Source organism: Ursus americanus, chromosome 15, assembly GCF_024610735.1.
Source record: "Ursus americanus isolate L20-20 chromosome 15, mUrsAme1.1.p, whole genome shotgun sequence".
In the NCBI taxonomy this organism is placed as follows: domain Eukaryota; kingdom Metazoa; phylum Chordata; class Mammalia; order Carnivora; family Ursidae; genus Ursus; species Ursus americanus.
In genome coordinates, this window is record NC_142141.1 from 32,022,018 (window position 1) to 32,046,834 (window position 24,817).

At 47.4% G+C, this 24,817-nt stretch overlaps 1 protein-coding gene and 1 long non-coding RNA gene across 3 annotated transcripts in view; one reads left to right on the plus strand and one right to left on the minus strand.

Moving 5' to 3' along the window:
• NIM1K (NIM1 serine/threonine protein kinase) overlaps positions 1-24,817 on the minus strand; it is a 61,930-nt gene continuing 37,113 nt past the window's right edge. For both annotated transcript variants that reach the window (XM_045787371.2, XM_087867906.1), the window contains 3 exons: positions 16,761-17,769; positions 2,956-3,224; positions 1-892 (listed from right to left, as the gene is read on the minus strand). In XM_045787371.2, coding sequence (XP_045643327.1) covers positions 143-892; positions 2,956-3,224; positions 16,761-17,052 — 1,311 coding nt within the window. In that variant the 5' untranslated portion in view covers positions 17,053-17,769 and the 3' untranslated portion in view covers positions 1-142. The remainder of the gene's footprint in view (positions 893-2,955; positions 3,225-16,760; positions 17,770-24,817) is intronic.
• Positions 15,430-22,668, plus strand: LOC123785528 (uncharacterized). Its single transcript, XR_006777659.2, has 3 exons — positions 15,430-15,601; positions 19,437-19,715; positions 21,107-22,668. It is a non-coding gene; the product is annotated as an uncharacterized LOC123785528 (long non-coding RNA).

Sequence of the window (24,817 nt, forward strand, 5' to 3'; positions counted from 1 at the left end):
TCTAGACTTTTTTGGGGGGGAACGCATATCTTAAATTTAAATTTATTTAAAAATTACAAAAATGTCTCCACCCAAGTTGTCCATGAAAAAATTTAAAAGCAGCAACAATGCTCTTTGTTAATGACCAGCAGTTTAACACAATTTATAAAATTGAACAAAATTTAGATGTGTGTCTTATGCCTCTATAGACACGGGACCCTTTCTTTAGGTCCCTTTCTTTAGGGTCCGGTAGTATCATTATCGGGACACTTTCCAAAGCCTTTCTCCTTTGGACCCTGTGTAGAATGATCCGGTAGACTCCGGTGATGGAGCTCCGGGCGTCACGCCCCCGGTTGTTCCGGATGTGCTCTTCCGTAATACCCAAATGTTCTAAAGTGCTTTTGACCTCATTTTCTTCTTCTTTGAGGGTGCTGGTTTCTGACAAATGTTTGGGATCCAGCTGGAAGGGCTCCAGAGGGGTGGGGCACGGCACCCCTTGCAGCCACTCGTTGTTCATGATGGAGTCGATCCCGTGCCTGTCGGTGGGTACGGGCTGCAGGACACCGCGGATGAGGCGGAGGCAGGGCTCGGACACGTGCGGGGGCACGCTGTAGGTGCCCTCCAGGATGCTCTTCTTCAGCTTGGCCACGGTCTCTGCCCGAAAGGGCATGGTGCCCGTCACCATGAAGTACAGGAGCACCCCCAGGGCCCAGATGTCCACGTAAATGCCCACGTAATGCTCGTCTCGGAAAAGCTCGGGCGCAGCGTAAGGAGGCGACCCACAGAAAGTATTGAGCATTTCGCCTTTTTTACTTACTGTGCTGAATCCAAAATCACCCACCTTCACGCAAGTATTATTGGTATAAAATACGTTTTCTGCTTTCAGGTCTCTATGAATAATTTGGTTCTCATGCTGTGGAAGAAGACATAGGGAAAAGCCATCATTTTCAAGGTATAATACCAACATTAAAAAATGCATCAGTTGCTCTGAAACAAGGAGGTGATGATGGGGTAATAACAGGAGTTGAATGGATGTCAACTGAACTCCGATCTGCAAACCTCCAGGGCTGCCTTGTCCTAACCCTTGGCAAACAGAATACCCACACACCCCCAAACAGACCAAAGGTTCTGTTCTTCGGTGAGGCAACGGTTGGAGTCTGTCCCACACATGTGAGTCAGGAATTAGGGCCAGAAATGACACCCAGATTTTTTGCAACTGCGTGTTCTGAAACACGATGCAACTAATCCTTCATGTTGGAGGCCATGAATGTTTTTTTCTGGCTGAGGAATCTCTTGACTAGGGCCAACACCAAGAAGGTTTAGAACCCTCCCCCAAATTTTCAACTATGCTCCTTCCTGGAGGGTGGGGGTGGGGTGGGGGTCCTTTATCTTTATAGAATTCAGTAGAAAGAAAGAGGTTATGTTTGGCAAGGTTCTAGCGGCAGGTCCCACTGTGGATGGCAAGCGCATGCCCCACCCCCGCTCTCATGTTCTGGATCCAGACAGACCACCTTGGGACCCCTGACCTCCTTAGTCCCACGAACTCTTGGGAGGTGGTTTAATGTTACTTTGCTGGGCTTCCTGGGGTAAGAATCCAGGCTTTGGCGCCTGATGGCTTGGCTAATTCTAGGTTCAACAATACCAGCTGTGTAATGTGTTTTCTTTCTTTGTAGAATGAGATACCGACAGCACCTCACGACTTCGGTGAGGAGGGTGTGTGATGCCATGTTTGCAGTGCTCAGCAAGGTCCTGGCTCCGAGTCCGCGCACTCAGGGGAACCATGATTCGGACACCAGGTAGCTGGGAGAAATGTCAGGGCACACAGCTGAGAGGACTCAGCCTGAGTTCTCTTCTGCTCTCCTGCCCAATTTCTTTTCTACGGAGAATGTGGAGGACTCTTCCTATGTGTTCTATTGCTCGATGTGGGTCCTGCCTACTCCCTGGCTCTGGGAAAGTTCACGGCAGTATAGGGCCACTCGAATGTCAACCCGTGGCACCGCAGGTCTGAAACACCCATCGCCATGATAGTCGGGCTCTTCTCTCTTGCTCATTTTTTTTCCTCCCCTTCTCTCTTCTGATGCCTATCTTGGGTCCCTAGGTCACTAACTTCCCTGCTAGTAATTTGTCCAGGAAGTCACTGATCCTAGCCTAACCCCACAGCATCTAGTCAGAGGAACGAACTAGAAACAGCCTCCCAATTCACACAGACCCCAGACAAGTGTCTCTTTTCTGCCAGCTGGGTAGAGAGGACAGGCCAGACTTCTGGACTAACGGAGCCATAGAGGTGGTGGTCAGGCCCGCGTGTCAAGCTCCTCTATGTGCGTGACAATATGGCCAATGGTGGAGAGGGCACAGGAGAACCAGTTCTTGAAGAAACTAGGGGGTATGCTTTAGGAGTCCAGATTTATCTAAAGAAATAATTGGAGAACTAAAGTGAGAATGACATCAAATGCTGATCTGCTGAGCATGGAGGCAGCCAGAGCTGGAGGAATTCACCAAAGGCAAGAAGGATCTGCATGAGCTGATGTGAGATCAAAGAAAATTCCAGAGAGAGACAGAGCTGAGCAGAGTCATGAAGGGTGGATGGGATTTGGAATGTGGGACATGGTAAGAGGGGAGAGAACATCCTACACACAGAGGTAGGTAGACAGCGCCAAGCAGCAGTGAGGAGCCAGCTCTCCGGTAGTGGAGGATGGGGGTGGAGAAATGGCCGTGGTGAGGGTCATCCTGATTCGCGGAGCAACTCCTGCCAACTTCCCCAGAAGCCAGAAGGCTGCCGTGGAACTGGAGATCCCTGGGCGTTGCTTCAGAGGCTAAGAGTGTGATCTCATGCAGGCTTCGGACTCTCACAGGAGGGACTCCTGTCAGCCCTTGAAGACTAAAGCCTTCCAGGGTGCTTGGATGGTGATGAACCAAAGCCCATGCTCCCACTGTGGGGAGTGTGGGAGCAAGACTCCACTCCTCGCCCCCACTCACCATGTGCTTCACGGCAGACACAATCTGGGAGAAGATGAGCTTACTTTCCGGCTCTGAGAGCTTCCCTTCGGTGCTAATTTTTCCAAACAGCTCCCCACCCCCTGCATACTCCATCACCAAGTGGAGCTTGGATAGGGTCTCCACAACTTCGTACAAACGGATGATGTTGGGATGGTGCAGTTTTTCCATGCTGGAAATTTCGCGGGATAGTAGCCTTTGGGTTTTCTGGTCTAACTTGGTCTTGTCCAGAATCTTAATGGCCACCTTTTCTGGGAGGAAAAAAAAAAAAAAGTCAAAGGATGTGCAGTGTTCATAGGAGCATGGAGAGATTTAGAACCATAAGGGACCTAGACTGGACCCTTTCCTTCACTGGACACAGAGGGTAAATGGCTGTGTCTAATGGCAGAGCTCGCCAGCGGGGATGACATCTGTCCTTGAGTTGACATCCCTACTCATCCCCTGGATCAGTGGGAGTCTTCCACACACCGATTTTGATGCCAACTCCTGCTCTCTGAGGAAGTTTCAGTTTGATGATCTTTATCCAGTTTTCTGGGTAAAGTTAAAGCTTCTTTGCTTAGCCCAGATCCGACGTCCCCTGCCTCCTCAGGCATCACCCCTGTCCACAGTTCCCACTGCCCTGCGCACAGCTCTAGTCCAGCCGTTACACAACTGCTTCTCATTCCTGAAAAGGGACTGAACAACCCTGCCTGGGACCTTTCCCCCATCTGGATCATTCCCTCTGCCTGGCTCTTCACTGCTTCCCTGTTCTTTATTCGGATAACTCCTGATGACCCCTGCAAGCTAGCCTCAGAACCAGCATCCTCCGGGACACCCAGACCCCGTGTATTCTCTGCACGATGATCTCAGCACGCTGGCCTATAACTGTTCATTCCTGGTCTGTCTCCCCCTCCTACCCCTTCCTGTGTTTTTTATCTGACTTTGTCCGTGCCAGGCACATAACGTCACAGCGCAGGCCACACCGGCGCTCCTCATGGGCGGAGTCCCGGAGAGGGCACAAGGGCACGAGGGCATGAGCAGACGGACCTGCAGCAGGTCATGCAGCTGGAGGGAGGGGTCGCCAGTCCGATCATTCTGGACCGTAGTTTGCTATTATGTATTGAGAGCCCTAAGAATGGCTGCACGTTTTGACCCAGCCATTTCACCTTTGGCAATTAATCTTAAAGAAATCATCTGACACGTGTACAAGAGTGGACGTGGAAGACGACTTCTGTGATATTGGGAACAGCATCCGGCAAGAGAGAGGGTTAGAATGAAGTCAGGTTTATCTACCTGTGTAACAGTACACCATGCGACTGTCCACTTAATGATGTGGACCCTTATCTATCGAAATGAAGAAATGTTCATTATAGAACAAGTGAGAAAAAAATTTAAAAAATCAAATATACATTTGCATACATATACATGCACATCTGCATACAAAAACATCTGGCAAGTGATGCCACAAAATGTTTAGAATAGCTATTTTATTAATAAGGGGATCATGGGTGGTTTTAAAAATTTTTGTTTCTCTGTATTCTCTAATTTTCCTACAATTAATTTATACAATTAACATAAATAATGTAATAAAAGCGGTTAATGTTTGAAAATGATGAAACCACTCCAGAGTAAAACAATTCATTTTTTGGTTCGAATTGGCCCAGACTTTCTATTAGGTAAGGAAAGAAATTTCCAGGCAAGTAAAGGGAAAAACAGGATTGTAAGGCCCCCTTTGACCCACTTGCAAAACAACTGCTCCGCAGAACTTTGTAAGACAGACGCGGCCGGTCGGAGATCGGAGCGCTGCCAGGGGAATAACGCAGGGCCATTGGGGCTTCTGGGAGGGGGAGGGGCAGGGTCGCTGGCGTCTGCTGTGAGCGCACTTGCTCCGCTGGCGGCAATACTGGGGAAGAAGGAGACCAGCCGTAAGGGAGCAGAACCCTTGGGGTTTGCATAACCTCTGCAGGCAGTGAGTGCCAGGGACGGACGCCCACCACCGGGCCCGGAGGCGTGCCACGCCACCGCCCGGCTCTCGGCTTTTCTACCGTTCAGTTTTTAGGATTAAGATTCGCTTCACCTGCTTCCAGAAACAGAAACTTCCGGTGTGGGTAGCCTGTTGGGTGAGCTGCCATATTGAGGGCTAGAATAAAGAGCCCCACCCCCGAATCTGGCAGATTGCCTACAGAAGAGCCCTCCGCTGCTGCTCCCCCTGGATCCTGACCCCGACTTCTGGGAGGGCGCGCGTCCCCTCTGCTGCTTGGCCGGCGGCCACACGCTGTCTCCCACATGGCGGGCACCCAACGACCAGGTCGTGGTGCGGTGAGGCTGCTCTCACAAGCCTCCCTCGAGCACAGCCCTCCTCTTACTTTATTTTTATTCTCCGTGTGAGTGGTTCTTGGCAAGGCCGCCGTCCCAGGGCCTGGAACAGAGTAAGGTAGGAGAGGAGCTTCTTTAAACTCTGTGCCCTGGGCATCCCGGGGCCTCACGCCCCTCCCCACCTGCTTCCTCCACTTTGTGTTAAATCAGATTATTGCCGTGCTTCATGAATGGATCATCATAGAAAACATTTTAAAAGCCCTGGTATTCATGGGGCGCCTGGGTAGCGCAGTCGTTAAGCGTCTGCCTTCGGCTCAGGGTGTGATCCCGGCGTTATGGGATCGAGTCCCACATCAGGCTCCTCCGCCATGAGCCTGCTTCTTCCTCTCCCACTCCCCCTGCTGTGTTCCCTCTCTCACTGGCTGTCTCTATCTGTCGAATAAATAAATAAAATCTTAAAAATAAATAAATAAAAGCCCTGGTATTTGAAATGGTCGCTAAGTGGCAGAAACTACTCTTCCATGAAGAGCGAGGGCTCCACCTCCACTCTTTCCACACGTGTTCGGTGAGCACGAGCGAGCATCTCCTATGCAGCAGGCGACGAGGAAAGCACTGTCCTACAGCCCAGTGAGGGACAAAGACTTTGAAAAAGCCCCTCTTACAAGTGCGGCCGTGTGAGGAAGGAGTACAGACGGAGAACGCCGCGGCCTGTCCTGGAAAGGACACGGGAGCTGTGGCCGAGAGCTGAGGAGGGAGGCCCCACGCGGCGGCAGGACCGGCATGCTTGCCAGGCTTGGGCGGGGGCGACGGGTGTGTTTGCGCACCCGAGGGAAGCCCCGAGGCCGGACTCAGAGCATGAGGGGAGTGGACGCAAACCAGCCTCGTGTGGTGGGCGGGTCGGAAAATCCAGGGCTCCGGGGGATGTCTGAAGAAAGGAAGCCTTTGGGGCGCCTGGGTGGCACAGCGGTTGAGCGTCTGCCTTCGGCTCAGGGCGTGATCCCGGCGTTGTGGGATCGAGCCCCACATCAGGCTCCTCTGCTGGGAGCCTGCCTTCTTCCTCTCCCACTCCCCCTGCTTGTGTTCCCTCTCTCACTGGCTGTCTCTATCTCTGTCGAATAAATAAATAAAATCTTTAAAAAAAAAAAAAAAAAGAATGGCAGCCTTTATCTGGAGGACAGTGGCAGACGGTCCGCAGTTTTAAGGGAGAGTATGATCGTCTGATTTCTGTGTCAGAACGATGGCTGCACTGTGTGAAATGGATAGAAGAATGGGCCTGAGGCCAGGCTGGCGGTTTAGGAGGTGGTCATGGCAATCCCACAGAGAGAGTACTCTTTTGGTGTTGGCAAGGGAGAGAGAGAGAGAGAGTAGACACATCCCCTTTCTCCAAATCTAGTGAAGAGTCTGACACAGGTCTCCCGTAGTGGGCAACACATTCCTTAAACTAGGACTTGCAAACTCAAATATCTCGAGAAGCCAGGGTGGTGATAGGGTGGCAAGCTTATTGTAAGGCAATAGGGAGTAGTGGGGACTGCGGAGTCCTGAGGAGTACATGCCCCAGTGCAAACTCCACTCCAGACAGTTGTCCCTGTTTGGAATGCAGACTCAGTGTTGTCAAATCTGATTTTTTCAAGAGAAGCCAGACATCTGAATTTTTATGTAAATGTTCCAATCACTAAGTGTCAGCAACAAATTCAAATTTTTAGACCTAGAGTGGACCAACAAAACTTATGTCTGTAGGACTAAAAGGACAACGGGAGAAAACAGATGTTCGAACACAGAATGCTGTGTAGAGAAATCTGCTGTGAGAGGAGTGCAGACCTTCCTTCCAGACACACAGCCAGGCTGAGCCAACTTACAGTGAGAGGCTGGGAGAACAGAGGTCAGGCCCTCCCTCTCCTTCCTTTGATCTGCTGCAGGAGACCAAAGCCAACTGGAACTCAGAGAACTGAGGAGACTCGATGTAGCTTGGGGCCGAGAGCAGAACAAGGGGCGGAGAGTGGGTCTGGAGAGGAGGTGGAAGGCCGCTGGCACATCAGGCTTACAGGGTCAGGGTGTGAGAGGCAATGCTGGCATTAAGCAAGGGGTGTGCCCCTAGTCTGGGGGTCAGAGAAGACTTGTAAGGCTTTCTCTGGAATCTGACTATTAGCTAGAGGAAAGTAGAGGAGAGGCGATCAGGAGAGGTTCTACTGGTAGGGATGCGTAGGAGAGGTCTCAAAGCAGGAAAAGACCCTGATACCCTAGGGTATTGGTCTATATACCTTTTGATTGGCTTTCTTTATCAATAAAGTATTTTTGAGCACTATTCTAATATATATATATATATATTTATAAATTATATACATGTACTACTAACATGCACATTTTAAATATATATAATCATAAAAATTAAAAAGAGAGAATGACAAATAAATATAAATGGAAATTCTAACATTGCCTTCCCTCATCCAGTGAATCATTTTGGGCATCCCCTAGGGGGCTTTATCCCTCCTCCTTGAAACACCTTTATCACTTGGTTTCTAGGGCAACACACACTCCTGGCATTTCTCCTAGCTCTCTTTTTATTATTATTGTTGAAGCACAGTGGAATACGATGTTATATTAGTTTCAAGTGGCTCATGTAGTGATTCAAGTTCCACACAGGACTTAATGCTCACCTTGGTAAGTCGTCACCATACAAAGTCATTACAATATTATTGACTATATGCCTATGCTGTGCTTTTCCTCTCTGTGACTTATTTATTTTATAACTGGAAGTGTGTACCTCTTAATCCCCTTCGCCTATTTTGCCCATCCCCCCACCCCCTCGCCTCTGGCAACCACACCAGTTTGTTCTCTGTATTTATTTATTTGTTTATTTTTTTTTTAAAGATTGATTTATTTATTTTAGAGAGAGGGTGTGTGTGTGCAAGTGGGGGAGGAGGCAGAGGGAGAGGGAGAGAATCTCAAGCAGACTCCCTGCTAAGTGCATAGCCCGATGCTGGGCTCTATCTCCCAGCCCCGAGATCATGACCGTGAGATCATGACCTGAGCCAAAATCAAGAGTTCAACCAACTGAGCCACCCAGACACCACATGATCTGTGTATTTAAGAGTCTGTTTGTTTTGGGGGGAAAAAAAGGAATCTGTTTTGGTTTTAGATTCCACTTATCAGTGAAATCACATGGTATTTGTCTTGTCTCCTGCCTCTCCTACTTCCAGGGCTCCCTTGCTGTGTCCTTGTCATCTCCATAGCCTCTGAATGTTGGCTACCTGAAGGCATAGTCCTTGGACTCCTTCCCTACAATCATTTCCTTGGTGATTCCAGATGCATAAACACATCTGCCTATATGATTTCTCCACTTAGTTGTCTTAGTTTGGGTTCTGCCTGAAGCAGAGCCTGAGGCAGGGATTCAGGTGGACGAAGGAGGTAACCTGGGAAATACAGGTAGAAGAACGAGAAACAGAGAGGGAAAGGAAAGATGGCCAGTACGTGGTGTATTACCAAGCAAGTTACCAGTCAGCCCTGCTAAGAGTTACTGTGTCTAAATAGCACGAGAAGAACTGGGGTATTTATACATCAACTACTGCCAGTAATTGGTGGCTGGCTGCTCTGGGGGATATAAATTCCCGTCTATTTCTGGCCTCCCACGCATGCAGGAAGAGCAGGCTCCAGCAGCCAGAGACAGCCCAGAGGCTAGGCGTTGGAGAGACCGGCATGTGGAGGTCAGGCTTGCATGCACTGACGTGGTAAGGCGCTAGGAGACATGGTGGAGGAGGGGAGCACCCACAGCCCCTGCCCCGTACGTGTAATAGAGATGTAATGAGCATGCACAACAGAGCATGTTCGATACTGTGCTCCGCATCTCCCCCCACCCACGCCTGTCCCTCCTACAGTCTTCCTGGTGTCAGCAAATGGACCCTCTAGTCTTACACTTGTCCAGACCACAAATCTTTGAGTATCGGAGTCCTCTTTTACATTCCACTTTGAATCCATCAGCAGATCCTGTTATCTCTACCTTATTGACACAGCCAGAATCCAGCCACTTCTCAGTACCCCACTGCTACGTTCCTGCCCCAAGCCACAGTTCTCTCTTGCCTGGATAATTGCAATAGGCTCCTCACTGATCTCTCTTTTTCAGCCTTTGACCCCTTGCAGTCTATTTTCAACAGAGCAGCCAGCGTGATCCTATTAAAGCATAAGCCAGATCGTGTCACTTCTCTGCTCCGTCAAAGGGCTCTGGTTTCACTCAGAGGAAAAGCCAGAGTCCTTCCTATGACATAATGACCTCACACGATCTGGTTGCCACTGCCCCCTGGCCTCGTCCCCCTGGCCATTCTGGGGTACTACAGGCACCCTCCCTCCTTAGGCACGCCCTCCCTCTGTCTGACGACGCCCTCCCCCATATCGGTGGTCAGAGAATGTATTTCTTTCAGGTCAGTGATCACCAGCTCAGTAAGGCTGTCCTGGCCAACTTATCTAAAATGTGGCCCTCGCTCTTCCCTATCCCCCCTCGATTTCCTTATCACTTATCACTATGTAGCAGAGTGAATACTTTCCTGACTTATCTTTGTCTGTCTCTCCCACTAGAATGTAAGTTCCATAGGACAGAGATTATTGCCTGTTTTGTACATTGCTGTACCCCCAGTCCCTAGAAGAGTACCTGTTACACAGTAGGTACTCAACAAATATTTGTTGAATGAATGCTCTCCCCAACCGCACAAGAACCCAGGGTGAGTATTATCATTGCAGAGTAAACTCAGTCTGGCACTTGGCTTTTTCATTTACTATTTTGTTCCAGGCACCTCCCATGTTACCAGAGACTCTTCATAATCCTGAGTTTTAATGGCCGTATGACCTTCCATCCAGCATATATGCTTTCATTTACCTGACCATTCTTGTATTGTTGGATCACATCAGAGATTTCTAGTCCTTTGCGCTATAAATAACACCACAAGGAGCATTTTTGGGTTCTAGTATTTCTAATATTGGACTTATTTTTAGGATGGATTCAACAAAGCCACTAAGCAAACATTTTTAAAATAAGGAAACAAGCTTTAATTGCTGTTTTAATGAATGGTGGGGAGGTATTGCTTCTTTCAAGTCTGTGGGCCTTCTCTGTGAAGCCTGACTCAAGACTGAGTTAGTCCCCAGTCCTGTCTGCCAGGAGGGAACAGCAGAGAGAACGTACCAGAGAATACTGCCATGCATTGCTCCCTCGAAAATCTCTTCTCTGCCACTGCTGCGTTTTCATGAGAAGTTCTAAACTAATTTAATTCACCAAATATTTGTTGAATAGTTATTATTTATAACCCATGTGGGGAAACTCTAAGGATCAAAATGCTTCAATGACACCAAGGAGGCTGTAACCAGAACACCCAACATTTTCACTATCTCCTGGATTTGTTAAGCCCCAAATCTTTATTTCCCATTCATGCTTTCTTTTGGGCTCCAGGGTGGCCGTTGGACTCCATGACCTTCATGTTCCTCCAAGTCAGGCTTCCAAGTCTTTACTCTCAAATCCGTTTCTTCTCCTATAGTCACTCTTCACTGCTGAGCTGTTAAAGCTGGAAATCTGGGGGTCACCTTCAGTACCTTTTCTCGTTCCCTGCTCTCACCCATGCAACACACCACAGGGTTTTCCAATATTCTGAAATATTTCTCAAATGCATGCTCTTTTCTCCATCCTTTCTGTCATTTCTCTTTTTAAAAAAATTTTTTTGTGTGTGGGGTAAACAAATTTTTTCTTTTTTTTAAGATTTACTTATTTATTTGAGAGAGAGAGAACAGCAAAGGGGCGGAAGGAGAGGGAGAATCTCAAGCACACTCCCAGATGCCCATGGAACCCAACACAGGGCTCGATCCCACGACCCCAAGACCACGACCTGAACCAAAATCAAGAGTCAGACGCTCAACCAACTAAGCCACCCAGGCGCCCCTCTGTCACTTCTTTAGTTGAGATGGAGATCATCATTCATCTGGACCCTTAGACTAATATTTTTTCTGACTTCTCTGACTTTTGTCACACCCCAACTTCAATCTGCTTTCCTCATTGAAAACTAATCATACTAATCACTTGTATGAGTTGCTTGCTTAAAGCTCTTCAGTGGTTCCCCAACACCTAAATGACAAACCCCAAATGTGCAAGAAGACTCTCCATGATCTAGTCCCTGCCTGCAACACCCTCTATGTCCCCTTTGCTTAATTCCTTTTATTTTTTTTTATTTTTTAATTTTTTTTAGATTTTATTTATTTATTTGACAGAGAGAGACAGCCAGTGAGAGAAGGAACACAAGCAGGGGGAGTGGGAGAGGAAGAAGCAGGCTCCTAGTGGAGGAGCCTGATGTGGGACTCGATCCCAGAACGCTGAGATCATGCCCTGAGCAGAAGGCAGACGCTTAACGACTGAGCCACCCAGGCGCCCCTGCTTAATTCCTTTTAAATCTCCGAAGACTCCCCTCACTGGCTCCTAGCTCCGTGCCCTTCATAACTCTCCAGGCCTACCTCGAGCCTGGCCTGCTCAGCGACCCTTCCTGCTGCCCTCAGGCCCAGCGGAGCACACCCTTCGGCCTTACTCTGTGGCAGCCCCTGCCAATTCTATCCTGTCTCCATGACCTACCGCGCGTTCGCTCCTAACAGGCTAGAACTATATCTTACTCATCTCTGTAAGGCCCAGAACAACATATGGGCCCAGGAGAGTTTATTATATTTTTAAAAAGGAAGGTGGGGGGCATGAATTAACTGATGAATAAGTAAATCGAGAGAAAAGAAGAGTTCTAGAAATGTGAGACTACAGGAAGGGCAGCAATAGAGAAAGGAACAGGCACCCGTGGCCTCATTTACTTTTGTCTGTGACAACAGATGGCACATAAAATATTCAGAAGTTGAGTGCATCACCTCTTTGGAGAAATTTCTAATCAGCTTAAAAGGGGACTCATAGCTGCCCTATCAGCTTGCAAGGCCCGGGGCAATCGGAGCTGTTAGCTATCAAAATAAACTCCAGCCAACAGGGGCCCCTCCTGGAGCCTTCTTTCTAGAGATCCATTCAGAACAGCTGGTGCCCTTTTAAAACGACTGTCCTAGGAGCTGCTCCCGGGATCCAAACCTCTGCTCTCCTGGGAACCCCTCCATTGTCTCATTTAGTCTGTCCACATTTCCTAGAAAACCTGATGACAATTCTGGGTCAGCTGGCTTTGTGTGGGTCCATATTTATACGATCACTGTCCACGTGACACGATCTGATGTGGCCGGGCTGTGGGACAGCTATTTGAAATTCCCAGCGTGGCTTTCGAAGCCGCTCACTAAGCCGCTTCGCTCTCTTTCCTCTTTCAGAGGTGAAGACTTTGGAGGCAGGTGGCATCTATCTTTCCAGTCCAGTCCAGTCGGCTCAGGGCAGCCAAACGTCCCCCGTCCTTTTCTCAGGCCAAGTCTCCCAGTCTGGGACTCCATCTCCCAGTACCTGAGCACCCTTCTCTTTCCTGAGCTCTCATATCCGTTTGCCTCTGGGCCCCCTCTCCCCGCCCCACCCCTTTCTCAGCTGCTTTCATTGCCACTTTCCTGCTCCTTCCTAACCAGGGGGCTCCCCGAAGGCAGAACCACCGGAGACAGCGGTGGGGTGCAGCTCTGGGAGCAGGCCTTTGCCCGGTGCACCCACAGGCGAGGCCCAGGATTCATTTTTCTGTTGCTCAGTGACCTGCCCTTACGTTTTCTGTTGCTCAAACTTGCGCATGGAGCTGATTTTCCCACTGCCTATGCTTTGGGCCTTCCTTTTTTGCACCTGTGTCCCACAGCCAGAGGGTGACACTGAACCTTCGACAGTAGGGCCATGCGGTGGCAGGTGGGCAGTGAAGCGAGCATGTGGGTGAGGCCACTGACACACCCAACTTGCACAGCAGGAGAATGCCATGTTCTCTGGAACTCGGGGAGCTAGAATGCAGTTAATTTTACAATACTGCAGATGAGAAGCCTGTGGCATTTGAGCAGGAAGTCACTACATCAACCCCCGTTGCTGTTGCTCGCCTTTCTTCGGCCCTCTTCACTGAACGTTCTTGCTCCTGGCTCGTGGTGATTTCTCTGGTCAGCTGGTTATTGCCTCCCTGGTGGGCCTGTCCGTCCATTTGCTGTGCTCTCTACTACTCTCCCCTCCCAGAGACGCTAGTTAGGACCTCAGGCTCTGCTGACGCTGTCGTGGGACACGTGACTGTAGAGGCTGCAGCTGACTTGACGTGGGCGTGCCCTTGAACTCTGCGGTGGTCTGTCATCGGTTGGCTGGGGAGGAGTCACATTCTCTCTCTTTAAAATGTGAGCCGGCAGAGAATGAAACCAGCGGTACAAAGATGGGTAATAACGCCGGGAGACCATGTAGACATGGGACTGGCAACAACCATTCCTGGCCAGGAGTCTTCTGATGGCTACACAGAGTAAGCCACCCTGCAGAATGGAGTCTGAAGATGGAACACTTTGATCAAGGGAAGTAGAAATGAAAAACTGTGACGCCCCAGAGAAAGAGGAGATGGAGACAGTACGATCTTGAAACTCGCTCTGCTTCCCTGCTGTGGGTGCACAGAATTCCCCTGTCCACCATGCCCCTTTTCCACGTGAGCTGATTTGCACAGGCTTCTGTTCCATGATGTGTGACTTCATGTTCCAATGATGTGTGACTCAGCAGGCCCAAAGAACCTAGACTTTTCTGAAATCAGACTAATAATAGCATTTAATGTATACCTACTGTGTGCTCTGTCTACGCACACAGTAGATATTCAATACATTGCATGTTTAAATTTTATTCATGAAGAAACTGAGGCACAGAATGATAAAGTCACTTGTTTGGGGTCACACAGTGAGAGATAAAAACAATAGGAATTCTACCCAGGTCTCACTGATTCCAACGCTAGGATCGTTCCACAGTATTTATTGAATGCCCTTCTGCTACTTAAAGACACAGCTGTCACTGAGACACTGAACAGGGAGAAGGACTGGCAGAAACGAGCCTGCAAGACGAATCCGTGCTACTTCTGCAAAACGTGAGGACTAGATGAGGTCAGTGTTTCCCAAAGTGGAGCCTGTCACACTCATGGGGTGCGAATGATTTTCATGCAGAGAAACTGCCTTAAATAGCACTGGATCACAGCATACAAACATCGTTCCCGTTTGAGTTATTCTTTAATTCTCCTAAGTTAGGCAAAGAGGAAATCTCAGATTGGTTGTTCGCGTGCTTTACTTTCTATTACTTGGCGATTTTCCTTGAAAACTTCTTGGCAGTTGCTAATTAACGAGAGTAAATCTTAAAATTTCTCACCATACACACAAAATCCTAACTCTGTGAGGTGACAGATGTTTTAAGTAACCTCATCGCAGTAATCATTTTGCAATATCTACAGACAGAAAATCACTATGATGTATATCTTAATTTACCCAATGTTAAATGTCAATTGTGTCTAATACAACTGGGAAAATACATAAATAAGTAATAAAACTTTTACATTTGTTTGCATTATAACTATTTTTGCCATTACCTTCCATTCATAGCAAGTGACATTGGTTTTTCATTATTTAAATAATATTAGTTTTCCTTTTGGGGCGCCTGGGTGGCGCAGTCGTTAAGCGTCTGCCTTCGGCTCAGGGCGTGATCCCGGTGCTCTGGGATCGAGCCCCACATCAGGCTCCTCCGCTAGGAGCCTGCTTCTTCCTCTCCCACTCCCCTTGCTTGTGCTCCCTCTCTCGCTGGCTGTCTCTCTCTGTCAAATAAATAAATAAAATCTTAAAAAGAATATACTACTTTTCCTTTTGAAGTAAGTTTATTTAAGTAAAAAAATTGAGTTGTACCAATGATGGCTACTATGTGCCACGTACTTTGTATGTGTTATTTCTGATTTTCCCAACAATTCTAAGAAAAGAATCATTATTTCTATTTTATGGCTGAGGCAACAAGGGACCCGAAGTGCCTGTTCTTTCCACTGCCCCACGCTGCCTCCTCGCCCTGGAACCCAACGCCTGACCCCACACTTGGGAAACAGCTCCAAGTTGGCCACCCGGCCGCCTTCGCTCGGACTTTCGCCTCGAGGCCTCTCTGCAGCACTGGACACACTCTCCTTTCTGAGCTCCTCTCCCGGTTTGCCTTTACCCACCTTCTCCTCTCCCCTTCCTGGTCATGTCCTCTGTCTCGGTTTCCCGGCCCTTGCCTCCCGGTGTCTGAGCTCCGGCTCTCATTCCTGCTCCAGACCACGGGCCGCAGTCAGACTCACGTTACCACGCTAGAGCTACGTCTGTGGGTCAGGTCAGCATGGTCCCTGGCTGCGTTCTGTACGTGAGGAAGCGGAGGCTCCCAGAGGTCCTGGCATTTCCCAGGGCAAGTCAGGTGAGTAGCAGAGACGTGAGGACGGGTGGACCCTGACTCCTGGTCTCCGAGCAAGATGGAAGGAGACTTGGAGCTCCGGGAATATGTGTGCACACCTGTGTGTATGTGCGGGTGCTTTTTATGTAGGGACCAAATATAGGGATGGGATTGGGGGTCGGAGGAGAAAAGAAAACAAAAGACAACTCTAATATAAGAAAAGAGTGGCCCTGGAGATATGGTAGCAGGCTGGGGCCAAGGTGAGAAAATGTCGGTACAGAACTCGCAGGGACTGGGTAGAGTTCTCGGGCTTTAGGAAGCTGGTAGATTATACCAAGTTGCAAGTGTTCTTTTCCTGCCTCACAACTCCCTGATGATCTCCAGGCTTCAGCTAAGTTTCAGGTGGTATGGGGATGTGTCCACACTGGGCTGGGCCAGCAAAGGGCTGCTGGGCTCTCTGCATAGTTCCTCCCTGAGGCCAGAGTGGGGGGCGCTGCTGCTCTGGGGTCCAGAGTGTCCACAGGCAAGCCAGCATGGGCCTTCAGTAGAGAGCAGGCAGCCAAGCCACAATGAGAACTAGTACAGAGTAGACTGGAGCAGAGACAGTCCTGAGATCCAAAGCCTTTCCCCCAAATATAACAGAAGTAGCAGCCTTGGGTGAGGAGGGGAGCCTGAACTCTGCTATCCACTGACAGTGGCGACCTGGGAGGTCTCCTGTGCCATCCTGTCGCTCACACACACACACACACACACACACACACACACACACGTTATAAATGAGGACTTGGAAGATGAGTGGCCTGGGAACCAAGCCACACCCCCCCTCCACTTCTCCAAGGCCTAAGTGGAGAGGACAGAGTCCTCTCCCTTGGAGTGAGTTCACCCACATGGTACAGTGGGAGAGCTTTTAGAGTCAAAATCTCTCAAGATTGAACTGGCGACACCATATTAGCTTCTTTGGATCTCAGTTTCCCTATCTGTAAATGGAAATAAAGATACTAACCTCACAGTGTTCCTGTGAAAATCAACCGAGGTGACAACGGAAGGTGTGTGGCACAGCACTCGCGACCCTCAGAGCCTCGGTGACGTCGCTTCACCGGCTGCCCTGGCTCTGGCCTCCTAACCCCTTCCCCAGCCGAGGTCCCAGTACCACGGGAGATGATCCTGGAAGGTCAGATCCTACCTTTGGTTAGGGAGTGAATCCCGAGCTTGACTTGGGAAAAGTTCCCGCTTCCAATTTCCCCTCGGATTCGGTAGAAGCCAATCCGTTTCCCCAACGTGATCTCTCTCACCACCTTCTCATCTTGGGACATGTCCTGCGTCAGCTTCTCAAAGGGTGTCAGCTGGCGGGGCTGCCCCTCGTCCTCGTCCTTGCCGCACTCCGTCTGACAGCCGCTTTCCACGCTCTCCCGCCGATCCCACCGGGCATAGTGGGGGGTCACCAGGCCGCCTCCATTCACGTACACGGCGGTCATCGTCCACCACAAGCTCACATCTCCGCCTCGGCCGACAGGCACCGACGGAGGGCAGGGGAGGAGCAGAGCAAAGGGCCCAGGGGCTGGGCGAGGGGAGTCAGGGCCTGCCAGAGCCCCGCGTCCTTGACGGCTGGCCTGCAGAGCCACGCAGTCCCCTTCGTGGCTTCAGGGAGAGGAGGGCAGAGGCGAACAGGCCGGCAGAGCCTGCCGGGCCAGGCCAAGAGCTGCCCCCCTCACCGCAGACATTTCGCGCCTTCCTTCACAGTGCGCTGCCCAGCTCTCACCGTCTGGTAACATCCAGTTACCATAACCACTTCCCTGATCGGCTCCAGGAACCTCCTGGCTGCCCATGTGGTCTGATGCTCTGTGGTAGGTGGCCGCGTCCCAGGACAAAGGCTCCAGTTTACTATTTCCTTTGATGGCCTGAGAATCTTCCACTCTGGTGGGAAAGAGCCCCGTGGAGGGCTCCAGGTCCCTGCTGCTGGCCTCCAGCTCTGACCTCCTTCATTTTGCACTTCTGCTTGTGAGTCGCAGGGCCCCTGGGCACGCAATGATCTGGACCCCGGTAAAGAAGAAACTTGCAAATCAGCCTTCTGGTCACAAGGGCTGCCAGAGAGGGATTAAATCCTGGCAATGTCACTTTAGCTGGCCTTTATTTAGACGAGCCTTCCTCTAAGCCGTGAGCTGTCTCAAAAATTCGGCAAGTGCTGATTCACCCTAAGAACAGAGAATAAGAAAATGTATTAGCCTGTGCTATGTACTGTACGGGATTTATAATGAACGTGAAACTGCCCTGTGAGCGTTGATCTAAAAAAAACTATACAAATTTCAGTTATGACTCTCAGTAGAAATGCTTAATTATATATGATTTACTAAGAAGAAAATGTACACACACACACACACACTCCTCCATCTACATTTTAGAAAAGCCCTCACAGCCTATAAATATTTTTAGCAAAACTATTTTTCTGTTTCTTGACATTTAGGAAAATATGCATATTGCCTTGAATTGCTTTAAAGCCAGACTTAAAATAATAACACTAATGATGATAAAGATTTCCTATTAATATCAGTTTTCAAAAATTCTTACATTGATTCAAATAACAATGTGTTGTATTTCCTGTTATCTTGTATGTTCTGGTACAGTTTTTCCTATATTGGTTGCTCCTACTCTCTCTTTATGTGCTGTTTGATGACAAAGGCTAATTTTTCCTCCAGGCTTATTTTCTGGGTATTTCTGATCAGGTTTTAGCCTCCAGGCCCCAGAGATCATTCTGAAGGTGCAGAAACCAAAGGTAGTGTTGCTGGAGGTTGTAAAAGCCTACGGCATCCTCAGTGAAGAAATACTTTCATGACTTTTTCTCCTGCATTCTCCAGTGAGAAATACTCACTTTCTGAATTCCCACTGCACTTTGTGCGTTTTCCAAGATGCCTTATCTCTATGAAAGTGGGCACTGGGTTTAATTCAGCTGTGTCCTGCTCCCCTCCTCTCTGCCTCAGCATGGAACACAATGTCCTACATAAAAAAAGTGTGTTGAACTTGATTTTTGGACTTGAGCATTCTGAAACAGAGCCCGAGTGAACATGGAGACTGCCTGGGAAATGCGAATTTTGAATTCTGCTTGATGATATCACTTTATTACAATTAAGTACAGAGTTGCTTATATTATTATTGTGGTTAAATAAGGGGTTGCCAAATAAGGATAAAGACAGGAAAGAGTAAACTGCCATCCAGCTCTGTTCCTCTTTTGGGACAAGGAGACGGGAAGCTGGAGGAAGGGTCAGGGATAAAGGTTTAAAAGGGACCAGATATTAGTAACCACACACATCTCTAGGTTAGAGTCCAATTAGGATGTTTTAAAAGATGTTCTTAAGATAAAAGATCCTTAATTAAGTTGAGGAAAATCTAGTCACTGGTTCTTAAGCTTTCTGGGGTCACATACTCCTTTGAGATTCTCATGGAATCTAGGACACTATCCCCTAGAAATAAAAAGCATGCACACATAATTTGCACCCAATTTAAAGGGTTAACAGACACTCTGAAACCCATCCTCAGATTAAGAATCTCTATGAAGGGGCGCCTGGGTGGCACAGCGGTTAAGCGTCTGCCTTCGGCTCAGGACGTGATCCCAGCGTTCTGGGATCGAGCCCCATATCAGGCTCCTCTGCTATGAGCCTGCTTCTTCCTCTCCCACTCCCCCTGTTGTGTTCCCTCTCTTGCCGGCTGTCTCTGTCAAATAAATAAATAAAATCTTAAAAAAAAAAAAAAAAAGAATCTCTACGAAGATCAAGTGGCCCTAGATCTCGGATCCCTGGCAGCCAGTTACCGCACAGATGAGAAGTGGAGGAACGTTAATCCTAATTCTGACCTTATCATTCTGCAGCTTTAGCCATAGAAGGAGAGTAAGGACTTGAGCCAGGAAGCAGCGCTTGGCCTTCCTGGGCCTCTCTCCGCGAGCCCCTCAGCGCCGTGCTGCCTCTGCAGCTCCCCTACTTGTACCCCAGTTGGCTAAGCACCCGCAGCGCGAGGACCTGCGCCTTCTTCTTCTCTCTCCCAGAGCTCAGCACCCTGCCTGCCACTTCTCCGATAAATGTTCAGTGAAGAAGGAATGAACTAATTCACCAATGTATCGACCGCTACATTTGGGTATGACTTAGTAGAGGTAAATATTTTTATTTATAAACTAATCACGTTGTCCCAACATCTACTTGAATTATCTCAGAAAGTTTATTTCAGTCCATATGTCCAAGGCCAGAGGTACCCTCTACTGGCTGTTAGGATTTCTGGCCCCACCTTCTCGTGCAGGTGAAAGCTTAGTCAGAATTCTACCATCCCACTGCGAACTGTTAGGGGGCTGCTTAGAAAAGCAAAGTCTCCCCCATCCCTGCTCCTTCCAAAGGATCAGCTCTCCCCAAGTACCCGCGCCTCACCCATGCCTCCCGGAACCTGCTCTCTGACTCCCCATGTTGGCCAGGACTTCTCTGCTTTCCTGGGTAACCCCACTGCTCCCCCGCCCCCACCTGTTGCTCCTGATTTGGGCTCTGTTCTTGAACTCCGTTCAGGCCTGGGATTTCCAGTTGGGTTTTAGACTTGCTACCCTGATTAACTTCAGGCACCCCCAGGAATTCCTCCCCTCTCTCTTCCTAATTTGATATAGAGGGTCAGGCACAATTGTCAAGTGTCAAACTCCATCTTGCGTTACATATCCTCTACCTGCAAATTAAATTTCTTGCATGATGACCTTGAAACCAAGTGTCTTGCCTTAATGGTGAGGGAGGTAGTTCATCTTCTGTTTAGATCAGATAAAGAAGTTTTTGCAATTTTGAAAATGTTGCGGTGGGTTTGTACTGAGGATGAATTGCAACTTGTTGAAACAGGTAGCAAGCCAACTAGAAAAAATTTAAACCCCTAACTCATCCTACTCCAAAATAAATTCCAAATAGGTCACCTGAGTAAATGTAAAACAAATGAAACCATAAAATACTAGAAAAAAAAATTTTTTTTAATTTTATGATCTCAGAGAAAGCCATAAAAGAAAACATTAAATTTGACTACCTAAAGTGATAACTTTCTGTTTGCCAAAAGTTATCATAAACAAATAAAGCAAATTGTTATTTTTTTAAGTAGACTCCACACCCAGCGTGGAGCCCCATGTGGGGTTTGAACTCATGGCTCTGAGATCAAGACCTGAGCTGAGATCAAGAGTCTGACATTGAATCGACTGGTTAAGCCAATAGGTGCCCCAAATAAAACAAATTCAATGATAAACTGGAAAATCTTGCCAACATATATGATACACAAAGGTCTGATTTTTAGATAAAGAATTTTTACAATTGATTAGAAAAATACCAATATCTCCAAAAAAAACGGAGATAAAAAACATAAGCAAACATTTCACAGAAAATACAAATGGGTCTATATATAGACAAAGGTGCTCAACCTCACTTACAACCAAAGAAATGCACATAAAACTACACTGAAATTAGATTTTTTACCAATAAATTTGGAAACTAGAAAAAAATTTTTTAAAGGTTTTATTTGTTTATTTGACAGAGCACAAGGTGGGGGAGTTGCAGAGCGAGAGGGAGAGGGAGAAGCAGGCTCCCAGCTGAGCAGGGAGCCCACGACTCAACTCCGGGCTCCATCCCAGGACCCCGAGATCATGACCGGAGCCGAAGGCAGATGCTTAAGCCACCCAGGTGCCCCCACAAAAATGTTTTTGATGACGCACCGGCGAGAGAGCCTTTGGGAAAACAGGGACTCTCATTCATTCCTACTGAGAGTATAATTGGTACAAGGGCTTGGAGGGCAGTTTGGCTGTAGCTAGTAAAGCGTGAGCGTACACACGCTCTGCCTCAGTGATCCCGCGTCTAGAGTTGACTTATGCACGCTGCACAAAAATATGCCTGTTTCTAATACAAGCATTGCTAGATGGATAGTCACTCCTGCATTGCAGCAAAAACTAGAAATTGTTTATGTGGCCATCAATAGGGAACTGGTTAAATAAATGACAATCTGTATCTAATGGATTACAATGCACTTGGGGAAAAGAATGAGTTACAATATCCAGCATGTACTGTGAAGAGATCAGAAGAGTGTCTATAAATGTGATGTCAGGAGTGAGAGAGAGAAGGGCATCCCTACGGACCTGGCAATAATTACTGCGTCTGGGGAAAAAGATTGGACCGGGGACCCAAGTGAGAGAAAGGTGTACTTTTCACTATTTACTCTTTTATCTGATTTACATTTTCCCCCATGTGCATGTATTTACACTTAAAAAAGAAAACAATTAAAAATATGTGATGTGTTGCCATCTTACACAATAAGCTTGTTTATTCTGGTTATGCAGAGAAACTATTACACCTAATTCTCTAATACTAATGGATTGCTTTTAAAGTCAAAACATAATTAGGAATTCTGATTAAATACAGAAAATTTTATACTTTCATTTATTTCTACATCCTTCCAAAAACCCACAATAGGAATAAGAAGAAAAAGGGCATAAACTCACAAAGACAAAGAGAGTAAGAGACGGGAGAGCAGCCAATGTGAGCTGTCAACATGTTTCTAAGGGCTTGGCAAGCAAATCGAGGAGCAGTGAGTAACTTGGCAAAGACAGTGACAAAAACTGCAACGTCTATCTCATTGGCATGGCACCGAGATTCACCTTTCTGAACACTCGAAAGACTTCAAACTATGAGGGACCAGGTGTCTCCATGTTCGGAGGAATGAAGCAGACCAAAACACAACGGGAATTGTTTGAAATGTGGAGCAGTAAGAGCCCCAGCCCTTTCTCAAAGCCAGCTGGTTACTTTCTCCTCCCACCCACAGCCCAGCTCAGGAGCGCAAGGCCAGAGGGTTCAGGACAGAGGGTTCAGTCAGACTCTGGGTTGTGGGATCTCCCATCCCCTTCTCTCCATACCCCTGCACTCTGAGTTTCCAGAATGGAGGGAAACACATGTATAATCTTCCAGGCAGGGGATTCCTCTTTTCTTTTTTCCTTTCCCTTCCCTTCCCTTCCTTTCCCTTCCTTTCCTTTTTTCTTTCTTTCTTTCTTTCTTTCTTTCTTTCTTTCTTTCTTTCTTTCTTTCTTTCTTTCTTTCTTTCTTTCTTTCTTTCTTTCTTTCTTCCGCTTGCTTTTATTAAGTAAACTCTATCCCCAACGTGGGACTTGAACTCATGACTCTGAGATCAAAAGTAGTGTGTCTACTGGCTGAGCCAGCCAGGTGCCCTGGATTCCTCTTTTGGATAAACCAACTAGCTCAAGAGGAAAGATTTCCCGAAACCAGTATTTGCAGATTCTTCAACACAAGGGCCGCCTGACCACCTACTATGCAATCCTCGGTGCCCCGTGCACTTGCAGGCAGGGGGCTTCCAATCAGATCTCAGCGCCTTCTGGTTTGCATGAATGTCCAGTTGAGAAGCACCAGACACCTGAGGAAAGGCTCCAAAATGAAAGAAAGAAACCATTCTCAACCAAAACAACAACCACCACCACCAAAAGGAACTTGAAGGAAACAGAGAGCAATGCAGGAAGCGGAAGACCAAAGAAAAGATACTGCATCTATAAAAACCAGGACAAAAGGCTAAAAGAAACAAACACAAACCCTCAGAGAACCAAAAAGAGCTCTTTTCAAAAGTGAAATTAAATAATTCGATTGAAGATGTGCAAAAACAAAAAAAAAATCTAGAAGACATGAACAATAGAGAAGAAAAAGAAGAAAATTAGGTAATCAACTCACGAAGTCCAACATCTAATTATTTTAAATTTCTAGAGTTGCACTATTGTGTCCCCAGGAAAGTAAGACATATGGTTCCTATTGTACTTGAATTGCCAACAAATTTCAAAAATTTAAAAAATAGTAATGAATAAGGGAAGACTCTGGATTCTCAAATATTCCAATAGAATAAAAAAGAAGAAAAAAATCTAATGGAAATATCAATCCCATTTGGGTATGTGTGTAATGAATACTGTTTTTATTTTACATGATTTTTTTTCCCCTGAAGACTTTTCTTAGATGTTTGGAAATAGAAATCCTGATTACAGGTTCTGGGGATGCTATAAAGAGCTTATATTTAGATTACTTTCTAGGAGTGTTCCAAAACATCAAGTTAAATCATGATGAAAATACGCAAATGATGGATCTGATGACCACAGCTAACAGCAAATGAGATCACCCTTTTCTCAGATGCATTTGTCGAGGGTTTTACCTTTTGCCCTTTTGATTTTGACCAATTTTTATGGACATAAATGAGAGCTTAGAAACCCAACCAGCCAAAAACATGGAGTCACATCATTATAGATCAAAGCCTCTGGAGGAGGCAGACCGGTCCTTCATTATTAGCTTACTGTTGCTGAATAGCATTGCATTAAACAAGATTAAAGAAAACAGAACTTACTTAGTAATTCATTCTCTTGACTTGCAACCCACTGGGAAGAGTATATCAAAGAAAACCATCTGGGCTTTGTTCTCTTTGTCTGAGTTTAAATTACAAAACTTCTGAGCAAGGCTTTCAGACAATCTTTTCACTGCCTGGCAAAGGCAGGCACTAGTTTGCTTAGAGGAAAAGCTGGATTTTCTCTGTGTGGCAGCAGGATGCGATGACGGATCAAATCCATTTAATCCTTTCCCAGGCACGGTGCACCCTCAGGGAGGATATTTAGGAAATAGGCTTCATTTATTTATTTATTTTTTAAATGCACAATGCAATACATTTTTTTTTAAAGATTTTATTTATTTATTCGACAGAGATAGAGACAGCCAGCGAGAGAGGGAACACAAGCAGGGGGAGTGGGAGAGAAAGAAGCAGGCTCATAGCAGAAGATCCTGATGTAGGGCTCGATCCCATAACGCCGGAATCACGCCCTGAGCCAAAGGCAGACGCTTAACCGCTGTGCCACCCAGGCGCCCCAGGAAATAGGCTTCATTTAAAAATGTATTTTACTACTTAAAAATCATTTGCACTGCCTTAGCTGTTGGCCTTAGCTCTTTATTTCTCAACACACATGTCAAGATCTTCATGGGGGGGCCACTGGGAAATTTTGTAGCAAATGGAAAATCAATGTGAACTGGGTGTGCCCTAGTGATGAGGAGCAGTGCTGTTCCTAACACTACCTCTCGCCCTGCTTGACCTCACAGGCTACTTTACCCGCCACTCAGCCCGCGTCTCTCCCGTTCCACTTACATACACCATCCATGCCCAGTCCGCCCAGTCTGATGAACTTATTACATCAGCTCTTCCCACACAGAGTTCTATCACACT